Here is a 19,934-nt window from a genome sequence, read left to right on the forward strand (position 1 = left end):
GGTGTTCAAATTGTAATAAAAACCTCTCATACATTATGGAATGCCTATTTATTTGCACAGATACAAGGTGTATGTGTACATGATGCCACAGTACAGTGAGTCCATAAGTTACAGAAATGTTAAGAGATTTGTCTTCGTGCTGTACACAAATTCTTGTTACTTGGAATGTACACAAAGGAAATTAGTGTGCCCACATACAAAAGTCTTGAGCTAGGACTTAACTTTCAGGTCACAACTCAAGTAGAAACTAGGTTTTGAAACATTCATACTTAGCTGAAAAGATTATGGGGAAAAAGAACAAGCACAGTAGATTCTTGGTTCTGCTCTTTCCCAATGAACCAGACTCTAAAAAATGTAAATAAAGTAAAAAAATAACCCCTACCATCAAAACAAGCTTTATAAACAGGAAGCTTATGTAAGCAACTGTAAGGAGTCCAATTGACTTCATACTTCCCACAGGAAGCTGCTAACTCAGCATCATGTGACCAAGCAATTACATTTAGATCTGCTTTGCACATAACACTAGCCCATGGATTGTTGCCACACCCAGGATTTGTCTAGAAGAAAATTGAACAAACCCTGGTTTGTTTTCTCAAGCCCCAGCTTGTTTCCCTCCTCTTTCACCCATTCCCTCCCAATATTCCAAATACCTTTGCAGTACTAGCATGCAGAGTGGTTGGTATTTTGTTTTTTAACCACTCTTCCCTGCCACCTCCATAGCCTGGTGAAGCAACCCATGATTCTGTGTTCACATGTAACGACAATCCATGGTTTAAACAACATTTTGTGGGTGATTCATGGTTAACAACCCATGGTTTATATGGCAACCCAGAATTTAGCAACCTTTGTTTGGATAAACCCCAAATCCTGTAAGTTCTCATTGACCTGGTTGTATGTAGACCCCCATGAACAGGCAGGAGAGAATGGGCATGCTGCCTGCAGTGCACCCACCTCTTCTGCTTTTACTCAGCAACCCACAATCAGCTGCCTCGTAAGTTATGGAGTGCAACATCCAAACCATTTGTTGTTGGGATAGGTGCTGGGCTGTTTAACCCTTAAGCAACCCAGCGGTCCATGTTCAGATGTCATGCTCAGCAACCCACGGCGGAGTTGACAAAATGCAGCAATGTGGAAGAGATGAGCGTGCTGGAGGCAGCACACCCATGTGTCCGCAACAACCCACACTGTTTTTTAAACTAATGGGTTGTTGTTATGTACAAACAGCCCCATTTAAACACACACACATTCCATTTCTTGTTCTCTGAGTTGAGGACACAAGTGTTAATATAAAATTGAACTATACCATATAAATAAGAGGAAACATCTGGTTTACATATGAAACAAGCTCTCTGCCTCCTTACAATACCATTGAAACTATACACGTGATTTCTTTTAGAGGGTGTGTCAGCTTTGAAGTGTTTGCCTTATACAGTGTATTATTATATAGTCAACAGATTCCCAACAAAACTATCAGGCCATAAAAATAACTAGTCCTACTGCAAGGCACTACCATTTGGATGATACAGATGCTGTATGTATTACATATGTAACATTTTGATTATGTAAGGTGAATATTCCTATTGACTGCTTATGAATCTAGCAAATTCATACATCTGTACAATGTATACAAAAGAGACAAAACAATGCCTTGCGGTCCCTTATAGAATAAGGCCCCCAACCCTAAACACACCTACTAGGGAGTAAGCCCCATTGAACACTATTTCTAGCTCTGTGTATAGAAAAAGTAATGTTATTACTGGGAGTGAACACAGCTCTACAGCCCTTTCATTTCACTTGCGTTTAAACCTGATTCGTGAGAGCCATGCTGCTTCTGAGTTATAGGTAGCATCCAGCACAAGATTCCATGAGCATGATACATGCACATCATTTTACTGCATGCAGATCCAGTATGGAATGTGAAGCAAAAATAACAGGCTCCTCTCCTAGAAAAGTGAAATGAAACAAACTGTAGAGGCAAAAGCTTCCTTGCTTTTCAACCTCGTGCACTATGTGGACGGACTGGGAATACATCATGTTTGGAGTTTAACTCCAAATATGAAGATTTCATTCTATATATCGATGGAAGACAAGTGTTACAGGGGGCCTATGTTAAATTGCCCTGATACTTGAGCATTTTCCTGAAAAGGATCTTGGCAGCTTACAGCTAGTTCCCAGACAAATCTCACGTCCAGGCACGGCTCAGGGCTAGAGACTCTTTGCTTCAGCGGTTGAACTCTATCAGATGCCTGTAGGGTATTCCCTGAAAGCAACTCTGATCACTTGAATTGTAAATATCAAAGCTTGGCTTTCAAACAGGTCACACAGAAGTTGAATGCAGCCTACTGCCTGCGGGTATTATTAACCAATCAAGAACACTCCCAGTAAAGCACTGAATTTGAGACAGAAACAACCAAAATGTTATTTTGAATCTTCAGCTCCTGTCCTTTTGTAAGATGGCCCCCTAAAGGCAGCCTTTGCATGTTGGGGGCAAAAAGGAGGTGGCATTTGGTGATCTCCATAGCCTCTGATCTGTTTTTACATTACCACTGATTTTGGCTTCTTTATGCTGCTATCCTTTGGCCCCTGAGGAGGAGGTCTGATCTTAGATCCCCTGCCTGCTGGGAAAGCATCTGCATTGCTTACCACTCAGGCATCAGAGAGGGGGAGGATTGGGGGCTTGTGGTGTGGGTGGATGGGAGGCGGCTTTGGAGCCACAGGATCCAAAGTCCTCACGCCCCCAACATGGGGGAGAACTTTTGCCAGCCGGCATAAACAAATCTCCCTCCCATTGCTTACAATGGAAGGGACAATAGTTAAAAAACAAAACAAAATTGGAGGAACGGCGTTGAGTGCTATTCCTTCTGTATGTCTGCCCTGCCAGCAGGGCTTCTGGAGATATCAGAGGTTTTGACATCAGAGCAGTCTAAACTGGAAGGTAGGCTTGACCTGCTAAGTGATGGGTATATTGTCTCTAAATGGACGATTTCCTTTATAAGATGATCAGGCCATAAAAAAAATAGCTAGCCCTAGTGAGAAGCAGGCAGACCTCCCCATTTGGGTAATACAGACCCTGTGTATAAATAATACACTGTATAAGGCAAGCATTCTTATTGACTGCTTATTAACTTAGAGAATTCATGCCAATATACGGTATAGATGAAAGGAGGGGGGAATTCTGCAGCACCAGTGATGCAGGGCAGAAAATTTTCCACTGGAAAATTTTGTTTCATAAATAACAATAAATGAATGCCAACAGCAAATATAGTATAAGGCACATTTGTCAGTTTAAAAGTTGTAATTAATGTTTTTTCAGGTGATTGGTGCTGGCCTACAACTCCCAGTATCCCCAGACAACCATATTGAATTAAGGATGCTGGGAGTTTATTTATTTATTTATTTATTTATTATATTTCTATACCGCCCAATAGCCGAAGCTCTCTGGGCAGTTCACAAAAATTAAAATCATAGTAAGACAACCAACAGGTTAAAAGCACAAATACACAATACAATATAAAAAGAACCACCAGAATAAAAATACAAAGCATCTGGAATGCTGAATTAGTGTGTCATTGGTTTTCAGGACCTTTGTTTCTTCCTTACATTTAATCAATGCAAGGGAAGCATATTGCTATTGTTTTTACATTTTTACAAGTATTCCAATAAAAAAGTCTACATAATATTACACTTAAATCACATCAAGGCCACAACAATATGCAGCATTGTGCCTTAAGTATGCTTTATATCAACCCCAACCAAATATTTCATCTCAAATGCTTGTATTGGGACCAAAAAAAAAACCCCATGGGGTACTTTAAGCTTTGTTTATTTTACTTGTATTTAGTAAATTAGAGTGCTTCCTAACGATTTTCCAATGCCAATGACCCTAATTTGCATTGGGTAAAAATGCCCTGGTGGTGGTGCACACACACAGCCCCCACCACCGGTGTCCGCGATGTAGCGCTTCCGGGGGCAAGCGCCAAACCGTTTCTGGAAGGGGTAGGTTGCACTCCCTCCCAGAAACAGGTTTCCGCTCGTTTCAGAGCTCGCCCCCGGAAGTACGGCATAGCAGTCGCAGGTGGTAGGGGCTGTGAGTGAGGCGCCGGCAGAGCCAGCCACTTGCACCAGGGCCAGCAGGCCTGGGCCAGAACCCCATTGGATCCAACCCATAGTCAAATGACAAACGACTACAAGGAACCTTCTATTGTGCTTCAATATTCTGAAATGGAGTGAATCCTCTAAAGCAGTCGGCAGCTTTACCATTCCCCGCCCTTAAGAGGAGATTTCTACTTGTACACGTCCTTGCTTAGATCCCATTTTCAATCATTTCTTTATTTACAATATTTATATACCACTCCATATCTAAAATAATTAACTGGCTATAATAGTGTGCATGTAGCTACATGGTAACCTAATAATCTACATGGTAACCTAATAATCTCTTGCCCTCTTCTCCCACATCAGATTCAGATGTGGGGAATGCAATTGCCAGCATCCACTCGACAAGTTCATTTCTAATAAACTAAGCAACAGGTGTCCTCCTCCTGTGTAAGCTCTACACGGGAGAGGGAGCAGGGATAAGCATGCAGGGTCCACCCCCCCTCCCTATGCACAGAGGACGGGGTGCCTGCAGACCAGAGCTGCCCCCTAGCTGCAGCGCTTCTCCCAGAAATTTAGAGCCCTGGAAAAATCAGGGTTCTGCACACAGCTGCATTTCCACATGCAAAGGGTAAGGAGGACAGCAAGGATCCAACCTTCCTCTCCTCATGTGTAGGGCTCCCTTCCTCAGTCAGCAAGAGCCCTGCCACACCCCCAGTGCTTTTTCATGCCAGGTTTATGAGGAGCAGCAGCACTCGGACACCCTCCCCTAGACCAAGCCTCTTGTACTGGGACAAACTGGCACAGCTTCCACTTAAGCCAGGGGTGGGTAACTTGTGGCCCTCCAGGTATTTGGCCTACAACTCCCATCATCCCAGAATGCTAGCTAGGGCTGATGGGACTCATACATCAAAGGGCCACAAATTGCCCACCCCTGACATAAGGGAATTGTACCCATTAACCATATGTAATCATTGCAGTCCATATGGCAGATGGCAGGGACTACGAAGTCAGTCTGTGCTTTGACCTACACAGGTGGTTTCCTGAGGGGCATCAAACTGTCCCCATCACTTAAGAGCCCTGCTGGATCAGACCAAGGGTCCATCTAGTCCAGCACTCTGTTCACACAGTGGTTGACCAGGGACACCACACCAGCACCCTCCCACCCATGTTCCCCAGCAACTGGTGCATAAAGGCTTACTGCCTCTGATACTGGATGCTGTGATGGGTATACCCCATCACAGGGGATGCTGGCATGCACATCTCTGAGCCTGTATCTCAGCAAGACTGCAAAGGATGCACAGAACTCTTAAGTCACACCCTGATGGCTCTAGAGAGAGACCTCATGACTGCTCTGTTTGTCTCGGCAAAGGATTGGGGCTGCAGTCTCAGTAGCATTGTGCCTCCTCAAACTTAATGCAGTTGAACTAATGCAGTTAATAATAATAATAATATTGTCAGGCTTCATGTATAGAGGCAAAACCCAAGTGTGTCCCTTTGGCTTCACCAGGTAGCAAAGTCCAGGCTGGCCCACTCCATGCACCCGACAAGCTCTTGGCCCCTGTAGCAGGGCCAAATTTACTGTGAAGTAAAATACTCGCACAATCTGCACCAAAAGATGCGTTAATCTTTGTGCACAATACACAAAGGTGTGGGGGAGAGGAAAGAGAGAAATGGCAATAGAAGCAGCTACCTGCCTTGGGCTGAGGGAAGAGATCAGCACAAAAAGAAGGTCTTCTTCCACCTGAACAACCATCATAACCAGGGCTGTGTGTGTGTGTGTTCCACAGTCTGCTAGCAGGAGAATGTGATGCTGGGCACAGAACTCTGCTTCTCGAGAACAGCAGCTTTCATCATTTCAGGTTTTTTTTTTTTTTGCTATGCAGATGTAGTTCAGGGATGGGAATCTGTGACCCTCCAGATGCTGTTGGAGTTCAACTCCCATCAGCCCCAGCCCACATGGCCAGTGTCAGGGATGATGAGAGCTGTAACACAATTGGTTCCCCACCCCTGCTATAGTAGAAAGTGTGCCTGCCAAGATGTCAGAAACCAGGAAGGAGGCAGAGTTATGGTTCCCAGGGGTCAGGAGCTGGGCGGCAATCTCCTGACTTCCCCCGCCGCTAGCAAAGCCTGAACAACTTCTGCAAATGTGGCAAACTTGCCTTGTCCCTGCCTTTGGGTTGCAGGGTGTAAAATTATTTTTTCTTTTTAAGCGTGGAGTACACACAGCCCTGATCAGTATCCCATCCCAGGCAGATCTGAGAAGTTAAGACTCACTTGCAAGGAGAAAGGGTAACATCCCAAACCTTTGGATAATCAGTCTGGAATGCATATACATTATGGGGAGCCGGCAAAATACATGAAATAGATTTAGTTGTATTCCTGTTGCCAGGATCTCCCATGGAATGTCCAAAAGTGCTGGCCCCATGACAAGATCCTACGGTAAGAGTCCCCTCACTTCCAAACCATACCACCAGCTGCCACTGGCAGGGGTGTGGTGGGGTTCATAATATGGTGCTGTGTAATGGGGGAGAGTTCCAACTGGCTACTAGGAAGGACGCCATTTTCTATTTGTGTCCCTGTAGTGTGACAACATGCAGTTCTCACCTCAGATTAATGGTAGCCCTACTATTAGCACAAGTGACGTAGGCTGACCAAATACTCAGACCTGATAAAGTGGTTTTGAATTATACTACTTTGTGTAAGCCGAACGGGGAAAGCCACCACCTCCCACTTCTCAAAACACAAGGTCCTACTACTTCAGCTGTTGACAGGGAACAGAGCCCTCAAGGTGCCTCCTCAGTCTACATAAAGATGCTACTTAGATATTCCATCATCTCAGGTAGGCTGTTGGAGAATAGTAAGCTGCATTCACTGTTCAAGGACGAAGCTCCTTCTCTTTGCGCCCTTTCATGCCAGTCTTTACAAAGCTTTGGCACCAACTGTAAGAGACATAGAAGCCAGTTAAGTCCATCCACTTACAGAGATATATTACTTACACTCACACACACTCTTCCTCAACACACCCACCAAATTATATGCGCCTCCATTATCAAGCAAAGATGTCGACTGCTAGGGACTGAGAGTCAAAGATAATACCAAAATGGTCTTTTGAAAGACAAGTTTAAAACGGAGTGATTTAGCAATGCGATGAGGAAACACTGCAAAACATGTTTTCACTAGAGGCAACAGCAGGACAAGAGAAATGACTCCTATTCTTCCACCCCTCTTCAACCGTTGTCTGTCTCTAGCCTAAAAGCAGTTAGCCAAACAACGAGGAGAAAGGTGAGTCTGGCTCTGTTATCTGCTGGCACTCCAAAAATGTGAGCCAAAGGCATAAGCATGTGCCAAAAGGACACAGATGAAACCATTTCTCCCTCCAGTAGGAAGGAGTGATTTAGCAATGCCACAAGGAATGTCTATCAGCTGCCCACAAGCCACGGTAGAACAGAACGTATTTGTGCATCCCCTACAGATCAGCCCCTTCTCAGGACCACTCCATTGCAGAACAAGGCAGGCCAATCAATACAGCCTCCATGGGCTCATGAGAGCAACAGGCAGCAAAGGCTGGAGAAGGAAGGGTTTATACTTCTTGACTATGGCAAGGAACTGGCCAAGCCCCATCATTATTACTACATTATATCCTGCCTTTTTCCCTCTTGCAAGGAACCCAAGGTGGCTTATATGGTCCTCCTCCTCTCCATTTTTTTCATCTTTACAACAACCCTGTGAGGTATGTTAAGCTGAGAGTTAGTGGCTGGCCCAAAGACACCCAATGAGCTTCATAGAGACTAGAACCCAGGTTTCTAGAGTCCCAGTTGAATACTCTAACCACTACACCACACTGGCCAAGGTTAATTGGTAAGACGGCCTTAAATAATTCTGCTTCTACAAATGGACCAGCAAGTACTTCTATTCTGGAGATAGCACTTGCTGTTTTTAACTTAAACCAGGGGTGGGCATCCTGTGGTCCTCCAGATATTTGGGCTTACAGTTGCCGTCATTGCCCATATGTTGGCTAGGGATGATCAGAATTGTAGGCCGAAACATCTGGAGGGCCACAAGTTGCCCACCCCTGACTTGGGAGGATCCTCTTTGCTCACTCACCTTCACCAAGATTAGTTTGGACTCCTTAGGTTTGGCAGCAGAAAAACACTGGCCAAAGCACAGGTAGATGGTGTAGTCAGGGGAAGAACGGCGACTCTCCCGGAAATCCTTCAGCTCTGTTAAAGAGAAAGATTTTGTAAGCCACCGTGGTGGTGTCCATGAACAAAAAAGCAGGGTGAAATCAGTAAGTTTTCAAATGTTTTACTAAAAAGCCATTTGAGAATCTTCCAAATGGTTTGCATTGTGTGTGAAGACTAAGGCAGGTTAGCATGTGCATTCCAGCCAATCCAGAATTCAAAATAAGCACAGACAGATTTAAGCTTCATACGCGGAAACACCATTGGGACAGGATAATATAGGCAGCAGCGATTTTCAGATGTCAATAAACTCGTAACCCAGTTTGCAAAGGCAGCAACACATGGAGATTTTATGCACATGCTTTTGTTAAATGACAGCTTTGAATTTGTGCAGTACTACTAGTGTAGTTTCATCAGCAAAAGGGACTGCTAAACAAAGGAAATGCCCCAAGCCAAGAAATGTCACTTCAGCAATAGATGGCCTTTGGAAAGTCAATCAACTCTCCTATCTACAAGTATGAAAATACTGACCTACTTTACAGAATTGTTGTAAGCACTACTGAAATAGTGTCTGTCATCTGCTTTTAATACTTTAAGACACTAGGAGTTATATCCAGACTAAGTTAGCTGCACTTATTTCCCACTGAAATCAATGGGACTTGAAACATGACTGATTGGCCCCCATTGGTTTCAATGGGACCTGGATGCAACTAAATTGACTGTTATATAGGGTCAGATCCAGACTAAGTAGTATTATTGGATCTAACCTTTTATAGATCTTTAGCCGCATTTGCCCCTTACCCTGAGCTGTGTTGCCTAATTCAAAAGGTTGCAAGTTTTACAACCGGAATGAAATGGCTGCAAGACGACAGCTTAAGTAGAAGGAGGCCGAATGAGGACTGTATGTATCCCAAATAGAACAAGGAGCCATATAGCAAGGCACAGGTATGAAGTAGACATATGTTGGCATATTATTCATAATTTACTCTGCTAGTCATGTGGAAAGCAACAGATTTCTTCAGCTCATGGATGCCATGACTGCAGGTCAATAGATGTGCTCTTTGACTAAATCAGCTCTTGCAGTCACTGCCTGCACACTCTGAAGCCTTATGGGCTAGCATCTTGGTTTTCTTAATAAAAAACAAAGAGGAGATTTACAGGATGATAAAAATTGCTTCAACACTCTCAACCATATCAGCCCCACTATTATAGACAACATGCTAAGCCACGGTGGTTAAGCATTTTGAACTAAACATTATGGCTTAGCATATCATGTGAACTATGACTTAATGCATCATCTGAATCATCCCTAACCATGATGGCTAAGTAACCACGGTTCCAACATGCTCATTAACTATTTGCTGCAGAAGGGTTAGTGGCCCAACCTTGGCTTACTGTGTTGTCTGAACAAGGCCATACTGAGACACAGCAAACACAGAGAGTACAACAGCTGGATTAGACGAAAATATCAGCCTATTGGTAATATCCAACACCATCCACCTGTATGAAGCGGCTTTGGAAGTGCGTGTGATGGCCAAACCACACACCTGTTTTCATTTCTGTTTTACAACAAGCAAATTACAATGCTAAAGTCCCAGGATCAATCTTAGATGGCACTGTAACAGGCTTTGGGGATGTTTTGACAGGTGTCAAGACTGCAATTCAAAGCCTCCTGGCCCGATACAATTTCTACAAACAATCTACAAGCACTTCAATGGCAGGAAAAAAAGGGATTTCAGAATATAATTTTTTAATAAATAATTAAATAGTAAACAGCTGTGCAAAATCAACTCAAAACCTTTTATTTGGTGCCCATAGAGCAGGGGTGCAGAACCTCTTTCACTCCGAGGGCCAAATTCCATTTCAAACAAACTTTTATTGTTGGGGGGGGGGGGCATTTCAGCGGTAGGTGAGGCTAAAGGCAAAAGGGAGGAGCCAAAATACCAACATATTGTAGCTGCCAGGCCCTAAGTTTAGGAAAGGCATCTCAGCATTTTAGAAACGAGAAAAAAAAACTGCACAAAAGCCACACGAAACATCAAATGCTCAGTGGTGGAGGGAAAGAGAGCCTGGACATCTGGGGAACCTCAGAGGACCAGATTTGTCCCCTGGGCCTGGATTCTGCACCCCTGTCCAAGAGGAAGCACCATCTACTTAGACTCACCTTGCACAAATTTTTCGTAGCTGAAGATCTCGGTGTCTTCCTCCCGTGGCAACACTCTGGGTTCAGGATGCTCAGTCATGTTATCCAGCTGCTTGGAGAAGGCCCAGAAGACCTTACATTTACCAAAACGCTTGGCACAGATCTTATTATTCTTCTGATAAAGTAGTAGACCTGCATTCTGCAGCAGAGTCAAGGTGTGCTGAACCTGCTTCTGATCAGGCAGGTTCTCCGGGGTTGGAAACTTTATTATCTGCAGGCTGTCGAGCACATCGTAGTTGTGATGACAGTAGTTGGAGGTGAACATGCAACTGCTCATGTTCACTTCAGATTCATCCAGCAGCTTCCCTCGGTAGTAGATAGAGACATGTAGGTTAAGAGGGTTTGTTCCTGCTGCAAGAGACACAAATTGTGCTTAATCTACTGGGTAGAATCTCACTGGCTGCATTCGGACAACACATTAGTCAATGGTGGGTTAATGTTCAACTCTACTGTTAATTATCGAGAGGGTACTCCCCACACAACATGATTATAAGCAACTGTGGTGTGGATTAAAGGCCAGCGTCAAGTCAACCATTAGTCAATGGTGTGTTTGATTGACACATCTCCCCCTCTTCTCCCCCTCAGTCCTCCCGCTGGTATCCCATCAGCCATTGCAAGTTCTGCTGGTTGGACTAGATCAGCAGTTGCTGCTTTGGTCTGTCTTGCCAGGGGACTCTGTGGTCGCTGTAGTCAAAGATGCCCGGCAGACAACACGATAAAGACAGGTTGCTTACCTGTAACTGTAGTTCAAGTGATCATCTGCGCAGAACCTTAATTTGGGAAGCTTCCAAAGGGGAGGATCATTTTTGGTGGGAACCCTCCCCCACCGTCTATTATGCTTGCCTAAATCGGGGTCCTGCCCAGTCCTTCAGATCATGGAGACTGTTAGTGTGGTCTCCGAACCGAAGGAGGACGATCCAACTTCGGAATCGAGAGAACGGCACTAAAGCAGTGGGGGGATTGTGTGAATGCACAGATGACCACTAGAAGAACTGCATACAGGTAAGCAACCTGTCTTTCTTCTTCGTTGTCTCTGTGCATCACACATTATAGGCGATTAACAAACTCACTTACCAGTGGAGGGTAGATGTCAAAGGCAGCAATGTTGGCCATGGGGGGTGGGGGACCCAAATCTTTATTCGTGTGTTGCATTGATTAGGCCAGCTCAACAGCTGCCCCAAAAATGTGCGAGATCTTGAGATCTCTTCTATCAGCCAAGATGTGAAATCGGTCTTTTGTCATAACTTCAGTCAGCCCTTGTGTCGTCCCCCCCCATTCTCTGGCTCTTCCCCCCCCCCCCCCATTAACACATTTTTAGCCTACCCTTCCTCCAAGCTCAGGGAGGTATATGTATCTTCTCCCCATCACCCCACATTACCCCCACCTCACGTTACCCTCGCAACCACTCCGAAGCAGGATCACTGAGTGAGCTTTATAATACTATGTTCTGCCTGACATTTGGGCTTTAAGGGTTAAAGTACTCCCTATTGAGTACTCAGCTGGACCCCCCTACTCCCAGCCCAGTCAATCAAAAACCACAAATATTTCTCCTCTAGCCATTATTTATGTATTCAAAACATTTCTTGGCCACCTTCCAGGGCAAAACAGCCTGGAGAGCTGGACCTGTTGCCCTCATGAACCCAAGGAAGATGCATTTCACTGACCTGAGTTGTTGTGTGGTGGAGCAATGATGACTGGGGGTTGTTCTATTGGGGCGACAACTGAGTGTGCAAATATGTTCTGCTGCATCATAACTTGCTGGCCTGTTGGCTGATAGTTGTTCCTTGTGGCATTGTTCATCACCTCGTCACCCTGAGGCTCTTCATTCATGAACATATTTTCAATGAAGCAGCCATTATTGTAGAGGACTTCTGCTAGTACAGAACAGAAAAACCTTGGATATTCTCATGCTTGTAGCTGCAACCGATAACTATGCTTTAGCCCAGCCTCTCCCAACCTGGTGGCCCCGCCAGCAGTGTTAGGACCAGAGCTCCCATCATCCCCACCCACCATAGCCAACAGAATAATGGGAGTTGTAGTCCACCACATCTGGAGGGCTCCAGGTTGGAGGAGGGCTGCTTTAACCAAATTGGGCTATGAAGGAAGTGCTGCTCCTGTAGACCCCTCCCTCTTTCAATATCGTCGCTGCGGGATTGGCTATGCCACTCATGATTTCAACATCCAATCAATTTCAACAGGTATTACATTAAAGAACACACCATGCGTGTATCTCACCTTGGTTAATCACCTGCTTCTGTCTGTTGCCCAAGTAAACCGGGGACTTAGGTTTAACGTGCCTGTTTGGCATTTTGTCAGGAACTAGCTTAAGTCCTATTGACCTCAATGGATCTACTATAAATATGACTGAATCTAGATCCAACACAATATCTCCCTTCAATGTATATTGTATGGATTTTAAGTAAAACAATATTATGACAGCATATTTGAAGAATTAAATGCAGATCTTTCTTCACTGAAATATCCCAGTGAAACTTGGTATGTTCCTTTTCGGCATCATTCTCCAACTGGGTTCAATTCTGACATACAGACAGCAGAGTACATTACTCACCCACAGGGTTAATTTGATTTGTGTCTTGAGAGTTTTGCTGAGCATGCTGCAGTGGAAGAGGGACGGCCGCCTGGGAACCCACATTTGGCGTGTTTTCAGCCAGCCACCTGGAAGGTTCTTCATAACCATTAATCGCCACTGGTTCAGTCACTGTTCTATTCCCTAGTAGTAGGCAGCTATTTTGGACTGCATACACACTGCTTTGCTCATATGAAGCTTCCCCTGGCGCATTGTGGAGGAAGAAAAAACAAAGTCACTAACTGGAAAAGATAACTCAGAACATACTGCTTATGGGAGAGACAGGTTTAAAGCCCAGAGACTGAAGCATAGGCACAGGAAGAGATTGTCGAACACACATCTAGACCTACCTATAGAATGAGCAACTGGAGCAGGAGACCATGAGAATGGTGCATTCAGGTTGGCTTGCTGCATAATACAATGGAGTAGATCACCTCCGGGCTCGTTGAGGTTTTCCGCTGTGTTCCCATCTGGCACTATAGTGCACACACATTTGCACGTTAGTACCCACTCTGTCACCTCTCAGGACCACCAACCCGGACCTTCACAATCAATATGCAAAGACCTATCACACAACCAAGGGGAGTCTGGAGACAGGGCAACATGTTCATGCACATCCCATCTCCCATGGCCCAAGGTCCAGAAGCCCTCAGAGACTGAAGCCTCCAGTGAGAACTCCAGGGAGGCATCCAAATTTAGTCCCTAGTCTTTCTGAAGTGGACCCACTGCCTCAGACTCTATACCTTATCCACGCAACTGCCAGGAGTTGCCACTACTTCCCGACTCTAAGGAATGGACTTCGGACACCTCTAGTCATGGGCGCTGTTAGAGGAAGTCATAGCTGGGTATGTACACCCTGAACTTTCGAGCTGCCTCAATTCCATCACCTGCCTTAATACAAGCCTGTTTCTTCCCTCTGAGCTCAGTAGCCTTGCAATTCCTAAGAGACCTTACAATTCACTCCCATAGCAGACAATAGGGAGTGTTGTATGAAGGCACTGGCCTTTTAAACTAGAGAGGAGACTGCCACCTTTCCTTCCAGCCTGTTCAGTTCTCCCTACTTTTCTACTCTTACATGCTCTCTACAGCTTGCTTGCAATGAAATTTTGAAGAGGAAAGGGCAGGAAGAGCTCCCTGCATCTGATTTTACTGCCCTGAGTTGGAACTTTTGGCTTCTGCAGAAATTCAGTAGCTTCAGCACAGCAAAGGATTTAATCACCCTCCACAAACTTCTTTCGCCCCCTCCATTTTAATTTCTTCCTTATAGCTGCTGGCAGCTTATAAGGAAGATAACTGATTCCCTGATGGAGCACAACAAGTTTAGCTGTAACTGGGCTGCAGCCAAATGCCTGTATAGGACTGGAGTCATAAATCAAGCAATCTAGGAAGTTTTCAGTGCTATATTTCTACTTGAACAATTTACAATAAAGATCAAATCTTGTGCAAATATACCACCTTCAGAAAATATTAAAACAGTGAACAGAAAGGCAATGGATAAAATAAGAAGTGCCAATTTAACATTGAAGGTTATTGATAATCTTAATTAATCTAATAATACAACATTCTAAATAGCAATTTATATTTAATCTATTAAACTTAAGAATTTTTATTAACCTGGCCAAGGTTCTTCAGAGTTAGCAATATGCAACTGGTGTTGGTATTACCCCAGAATGGTCAACTTTAGTTAGTTTACATGAGACTGACTGACCATTCCTTGGTCATTTCTTTAAAGAGATTAAAATGTAAATAAAGGGTTCAAGATTCTGAATATGATCCAGGAGGATATTGAATGAGTTCTGTAGGTTTGGGATTAACTGAAGCTGTAGCCCTAACCACTGACAACCTTGGTCTAAAAACAAATATTAAGGCCTCTTATTCCAGTCTATTGGTCAGTCTCACTTCTGGTACAGATGTTTTGTCATAACTGACCTTTTCCTGCCTTACAACTTGGCATTTCACAAGCATAGATCAGTCCCTGTCCCCTCTCACCAAGCAAAGTGCCAGTAAGTCAGCTGTGGATCCCAAGTAAATGACAAAGAGAGCTGCTCATTTGCATCAGAGCCATTTGAAGTGCAGTGCTGGCACTTCAAACTCTTTCAACTCCCAGCATTCCCCAGCCAGCCACGCTAACTGGGAAATGCTGGGTGTCGTACGGCTTTTTTTTCTGTCTAAACACACGCACAGGGTTGTGCCCTAAGCTTCTACAGATATACTGAGTCATCTTTCAAGCATCCAAGCACCATTGCAGCAATTTCATTTTTCACAGTAAGCAACATGCAAAAGGACACCATAGCTATCTTTAAAATGGCTGAACTAGATGTCCCAACCCCAAAAGGAAATGTATCCCAACCCAAAAATGAAGAGCAAGTGATTACTTGCATAAGTAAACTAGTGCAAATAAACACAATTCAAACCTAATTTAACAACTTTTGATCTATGAACTAGAGCCAGAGATGTCACAGGCATCTAGTTGGGTCTGGTTATCCCTGGACCCAGCATGGGGTGAAAGCACCCTGCAGCTGCCCATTTCTCCTTGCAAGTTGGCATTTCCTGTAAAAACTGGTCTTCCAAAAGTGCGCAGATCTGATTTTGCGCACAATGGCTGCCGTAAATGGCCATTTCCATAAGATTGGAGGCATAAAAGGGTTTAAAGCATGCATTTTTTTTAAAAAAAAGATTAATGTAGGAACCTTCAATATTTAACTAAATCTATGTTTCAATTACTGGGTATGTGGTAATCCTATAGGGATAGACATTTCTCCAGTAGTCTTTCCACCAGAAGAGCAATTATTTGAAAAGACTCACTGTTTAATACTTGTAGCTGTTAGACTTAGAGTCTAACATACCAGTCTAGTAAGAAAATATTCTAAGCAGCTGCTCCCATTGACATTTGTAGTAATAAACTATGAAAAATGAGCATTCAGAAGTTTGGTCAGCTTACCTGGGACTGGATTTTCTAATGACAGAGTTTTAAAGGCAGTATTTATATCTTGCTGTGAACCAGACAAATAAAAAGTGTTGTCACACATTGAGGAGATGCCATGCAAAAAAGGTTAATTATATGCTGCTTTGAGCATATTTTAGGTAGCACTGTTGTAGCTTATCCCACAATCCTTTACCATTTTTCTGTGATCAACGTCTTTCAACTTTTGTGGCATAGAGTGACAGGTTCACATTTTAGGTTTTCTTAAAACTAAAGTTGCATGGAAGCAAGGCGAGATTTCATGCGGGCCTTCCTTCTGAATTGTTCTATGTGCATATTGCTCATGATGGAAAGGAATAAGATTTCCATTGAAGCTAGACCCTTAACAGAGTTTTCCACATTTAAAATTTGGGTTTTCACACGTTTAAGCTAATGAGCATTTTCACATCCAAGCCTGAAGACAGACTCTTGGCACATAACAACACAACATCATAACCTGATTTCCTAAGGTGCCAAACAGCTCTGAACATAAGAACAAACATAAGAGCCACGCTGGATTATACCAAGGGTCCATCTAGTCCAGCTCTGTTCACCAACCAGCTGTCAACCAGGTACCCACAAACAGGACACAATGCAACAGCAGCCTCCCACCCATGTTCCCTAGCAACTAGTATATACAGGCTTACTGCCTGATACTGGAGGGTCCTTCAATTCCCATCATCCCCAGGTAGGACCTGCCATGCTGTTTAGGGATTATGGAAGCTGAAGACCAACACATCAGATTGGGAAGGGTGACTGAACCAATTGGCTAATTGTCAAGTCCCTGTGGACAGAGATTCTTCTAATCTCTGCTGTGCCTTGATTTGGCAGTCTTTCCATCAGTTCTCCAGGAATGTTTCCAAGGTCTTGTTTCACAACTCCTCCCCTGCTAGAGTAAAGGGGTTGCTTAAACCATAACAGGAAACACCCCAAATAATCTTTGCATTGATATAGTTTTTGAATGTTTAACAGATTTATTGTAAGTCCCTGGACTGGAGATCTAATAATGTAAAATCAAAGATTTTCAGGATAACATACAGGTCAATCTCGACCAATTTAGATCTTACAGATCTTGAAGTCCCTTAAACCCAACAATCTCAATCATGCCCTAGTGGTTTTGTACCTGCAGTGGTGGTTTAGACTGGAATAGAGTTGGGGCTCTTTCACTGTATGGGCTGATATGCAATGGATCATCTTCATGGTCACTCGCACTGCCTTAAACAGAAAAAACAGCATTTGTAGGGTGAAGATCTAATCAGGGGTGGTACTGACTCTCATACCTTGGTTATGAAGAACTAAATTTGGGAGTATCACTTTAAATTCAAATGTCTGTTTTTAGATACTTAATGTAAAATGTACTGAGCTTTTATTGTCCACTTTTTGTAAGACGCTGGATAGCATCTTCTGCCAATCTGCTAGTCTCCCAGCATCATATTGCATCAGGATTAGGCATTTTAGCAACCATGTTTGTCCAAGTCTAGAAAGTCTGTCACATCAGCATAACCATTACGATGTCGACACACACTCTAATTTTGGATTTCTTGACACTCAAAGTGGAACCTATATATTTATAATTGTGGCTAATTCACTCTTCTTCCATCTCACGTTCTGCTCTAGGAGCAATATCCAACGAAGTTGCTGCACTCCCGCAAATTCCACTACACAACCCACTGCTTGTGCAACAAGGATTTAGCACTTCATAAAGCAAACCCCCAAAACGTGCAGAAATGCTCATTTCCGGATCAGACCAGGTCGGTGGAGCTCTGTTATGTAAGCTCCACTAACCTGCCCCATTCCGGAAATGAGCATTTCCACACATTCCCAGTTTTTATCCAAAGTGCTCAATCCCCATTGCACAAGAGGTGGGCCCCACTGGGATATGGACAGTGTTGGCTATTGTCCTAGCTAATAAGGTTCATTAGACCCAGCATTTTAAAAGCCAAAACATAAGCCTTACAATCCAGTGTGCTCTTCAATCAAGCCATGTCAGGTTTGCACTTCAGGTGTTATCAAGTCTAAGCTAGACAACCCAGTACACAATTCTAAGCATGCTCGTTCATATGTAAATCTGAATAAAATGGAATTTGGAGCCTGGTGACAAACTGCTCCAGTACGCATGACACGCTGGGCACACAATGGGTTAGTTAAGCTACGATAGCCTACGGTGTTATGCCAGGCGTCATTCTGAACATGCAACCCCCAATGGGGCTGAGGCATGTTGTGTGAACCCAGCCATGGAGGGTTACGCAAGGGTTAAACAACCCTTGCACAACCCTACGACAAACTCTACCCTCCACATGAACAACAGCTACACAGTTCAGTGACTGTGTGCTTGGCATCAGCAAAGCCCTATGAAGAGAGACTGAAAGAACTGGGCATGTTTAGCTGGAGAAGAGAAGATTGAGGGGAGACATGATAGCACTCTTCAAATACTTAAAAGGTTGTCACACAGAGGAGGGCCAGGATCTCTTCTCGATCCTCCCAGAGTGCAGGACATGGAATAACGGGCTCAAGTTAAAGGAAGCCAGAGTCCAGCTGGACATCTGGAAAAACTTCTGAACTGTTAGAGCAGTACGACAATGGAATCAGTTGCCTGGTGAGGTTGTGGCCTCTCCCACACTAGAGGCCTTCAAGAGGCAGCTGGACAACCTTCCGTCAGGGATGCTTTAGGGTGGATTCCTGCATTGAGCAGGGGTTGGACTTGATGGCCTTGTAGGCCCCTTCCAACTCTGCTATTCTAGGATTCTATGAACAAGCCCTTCATGCACACCGATGCATGCATGTACAGCCTCCTCCAACAGTCTGTACATGAGTACGTATGTGTAGATGGTCTTTGTGTAGAGGCTGAACACCCAGCTGCCTGGGGGAAGGGAGCACATGGCAAAATGTAATCAAGGATGTTGCCAGCCCACGGTGGACACACTGAGATCAATGTCCTTGATTAGCTTTTAAAGTGCACCTTTTTAAAATTCTAGGCTTCTTTCTCTCTTCCCACCATTCCCTACAGGAAAAGAGCCACCCCTCTGTCTGCCCTGTTACAAAAGAACATGGAGCAACTCCTGCAAAGTCTAACCATGCATCCCCATTGTCCTTACTCGTATTAGCAGGGCAGTTGGCAGCTGCCTTGGTGTTGGATTTTGGTGGGATGATTCTGTACATGTGATAGTCGGGGTTATTCAATTTGACTTCTTCAAATCTCTTTGTACTCATCATGGCACAGCGGAAGTTGATTTTCCATCTGGATGGGTTTCGAATACCTTCATTGTACTTTTCACTGAACATGGCCCACGCCTTTCCACATGGAAGCAAAGGACAAAAGAGATGGGAAAATGTGAAATGAACTGTTCTGACAAAAGTCAGGCCTCACATTGCTGGAATTCCTGCTCCATGTGCCTATTCCAGCCACCAGTACTAGGTGGGCAACTGGAATAAGGCAAATGCCAAACCAGACATAACATTTGCCATGTCTTTTGCTGAATTGGTTTTTCTCTAACAAATAGCTAGCATGGGAGGGAGCCTGACTGGGGCCATGGTGCAAGGGGTGGTTTTCTACTCCTTTGCTCCAGCCACGCCTGCTATTCACAAGAGGGAGAAAGTTCTCATTTGCACCAGGGGGAGCTGTCCTCCTGTTGTGAATAGTTGTGTGCACGCACACACAATCCAGATAGAACCACAAAAGTTTAAAGCCCCCCTCTCCTCATGTCACAGTCCTGATCTGGCTCAGACCCTCCATGCCAGCTATTTGTTAAAGAAAAATCAATGATGTACGAGCAAGCTACCTGAGAAACATCAGGTCTAGGTTGCCCCTAAAGCTGCACTTTTAGGCAGATTTACAATGGGACTCAGTTTCAAAGTACTTGTTAGGGTGGCCTCATGTTCCCTCACCACAATCCAGATTCTTTG

General features: G+C 44.2%; 1 protein-coding gene across 2 annotated transcripts in view; it reads right to left on the minus strand.

Moving 5' to 3' along the window:
- Positions 1 to 31: 31 nt before the first annotated feature.
- The window catches only part of IRF7 (interferon regulatory factor 7), a 28,091-nt gene continuing 8,188 nt past the window's right edge, over positions 32 to 19,934 (minus strand). Inside the window, exons 4-12 of one of the 2 annotated variants that reach the window (XM_063117073.1) lie at positions 19,127 to 19,322; positions 17,155 to 17,246; positions 16,011 to 16,062; positions 13,420 to 13,545; positions 13,052 to 13,273; positions 12,147 to 12,353; positions 10,444 to 10,833; positions 8,203 to 8,318; positions 32 to 7,037 (exon numbers count right to left, since the gene is read on the minus strand). In XM_063117073.1, the coding sequence (XP_062973143.1) occupies positions 6,900 to 7,037; positions 8,203 to 8,318; positions 10,444 to 10,833; positions 12,147 to 12,353; positions 13,052 to 13,273; positions 13,420 to 13,545; positions 16,011 to 16,062; positions 17,155 to 17,246; positions 19,127 to 19,322 (1,539 nt within the window). In that variant the 3' untranslated portion in view covers positions 32 to 6,899. Of the gene's footprint in view, positions 7,038 to 8,202; positions 8,319 to 10,443; positions 10,834 to 12,146; positions 12,357 to 13,051; positions 13,274 to 13,419; positions 13,546 to 16,010; positions 16,063 to 17,154; positions 17,247 to 19,126; positions 19,323 to 19,934 lie in introns of both variants that reach the window. The other variant, XM_063117072.1, reaches the window with a different exon arrangement.

Source organism: Elgaria multicarinata, chromosome 2, assembly GCF_023053635.1.
Source record: "Elgaria multicarinata webbii isolate HBS135686 ecotype San Diego chromosome 2, rElgMul1.1.pri, whole genome shotgun sequence".
Lineage (NCBI taxonomy): Eukaryota > Metazoa > Chordata > Lepidosauria > Squamata > Anguidae > Elgaria > Elgaria multicarinata.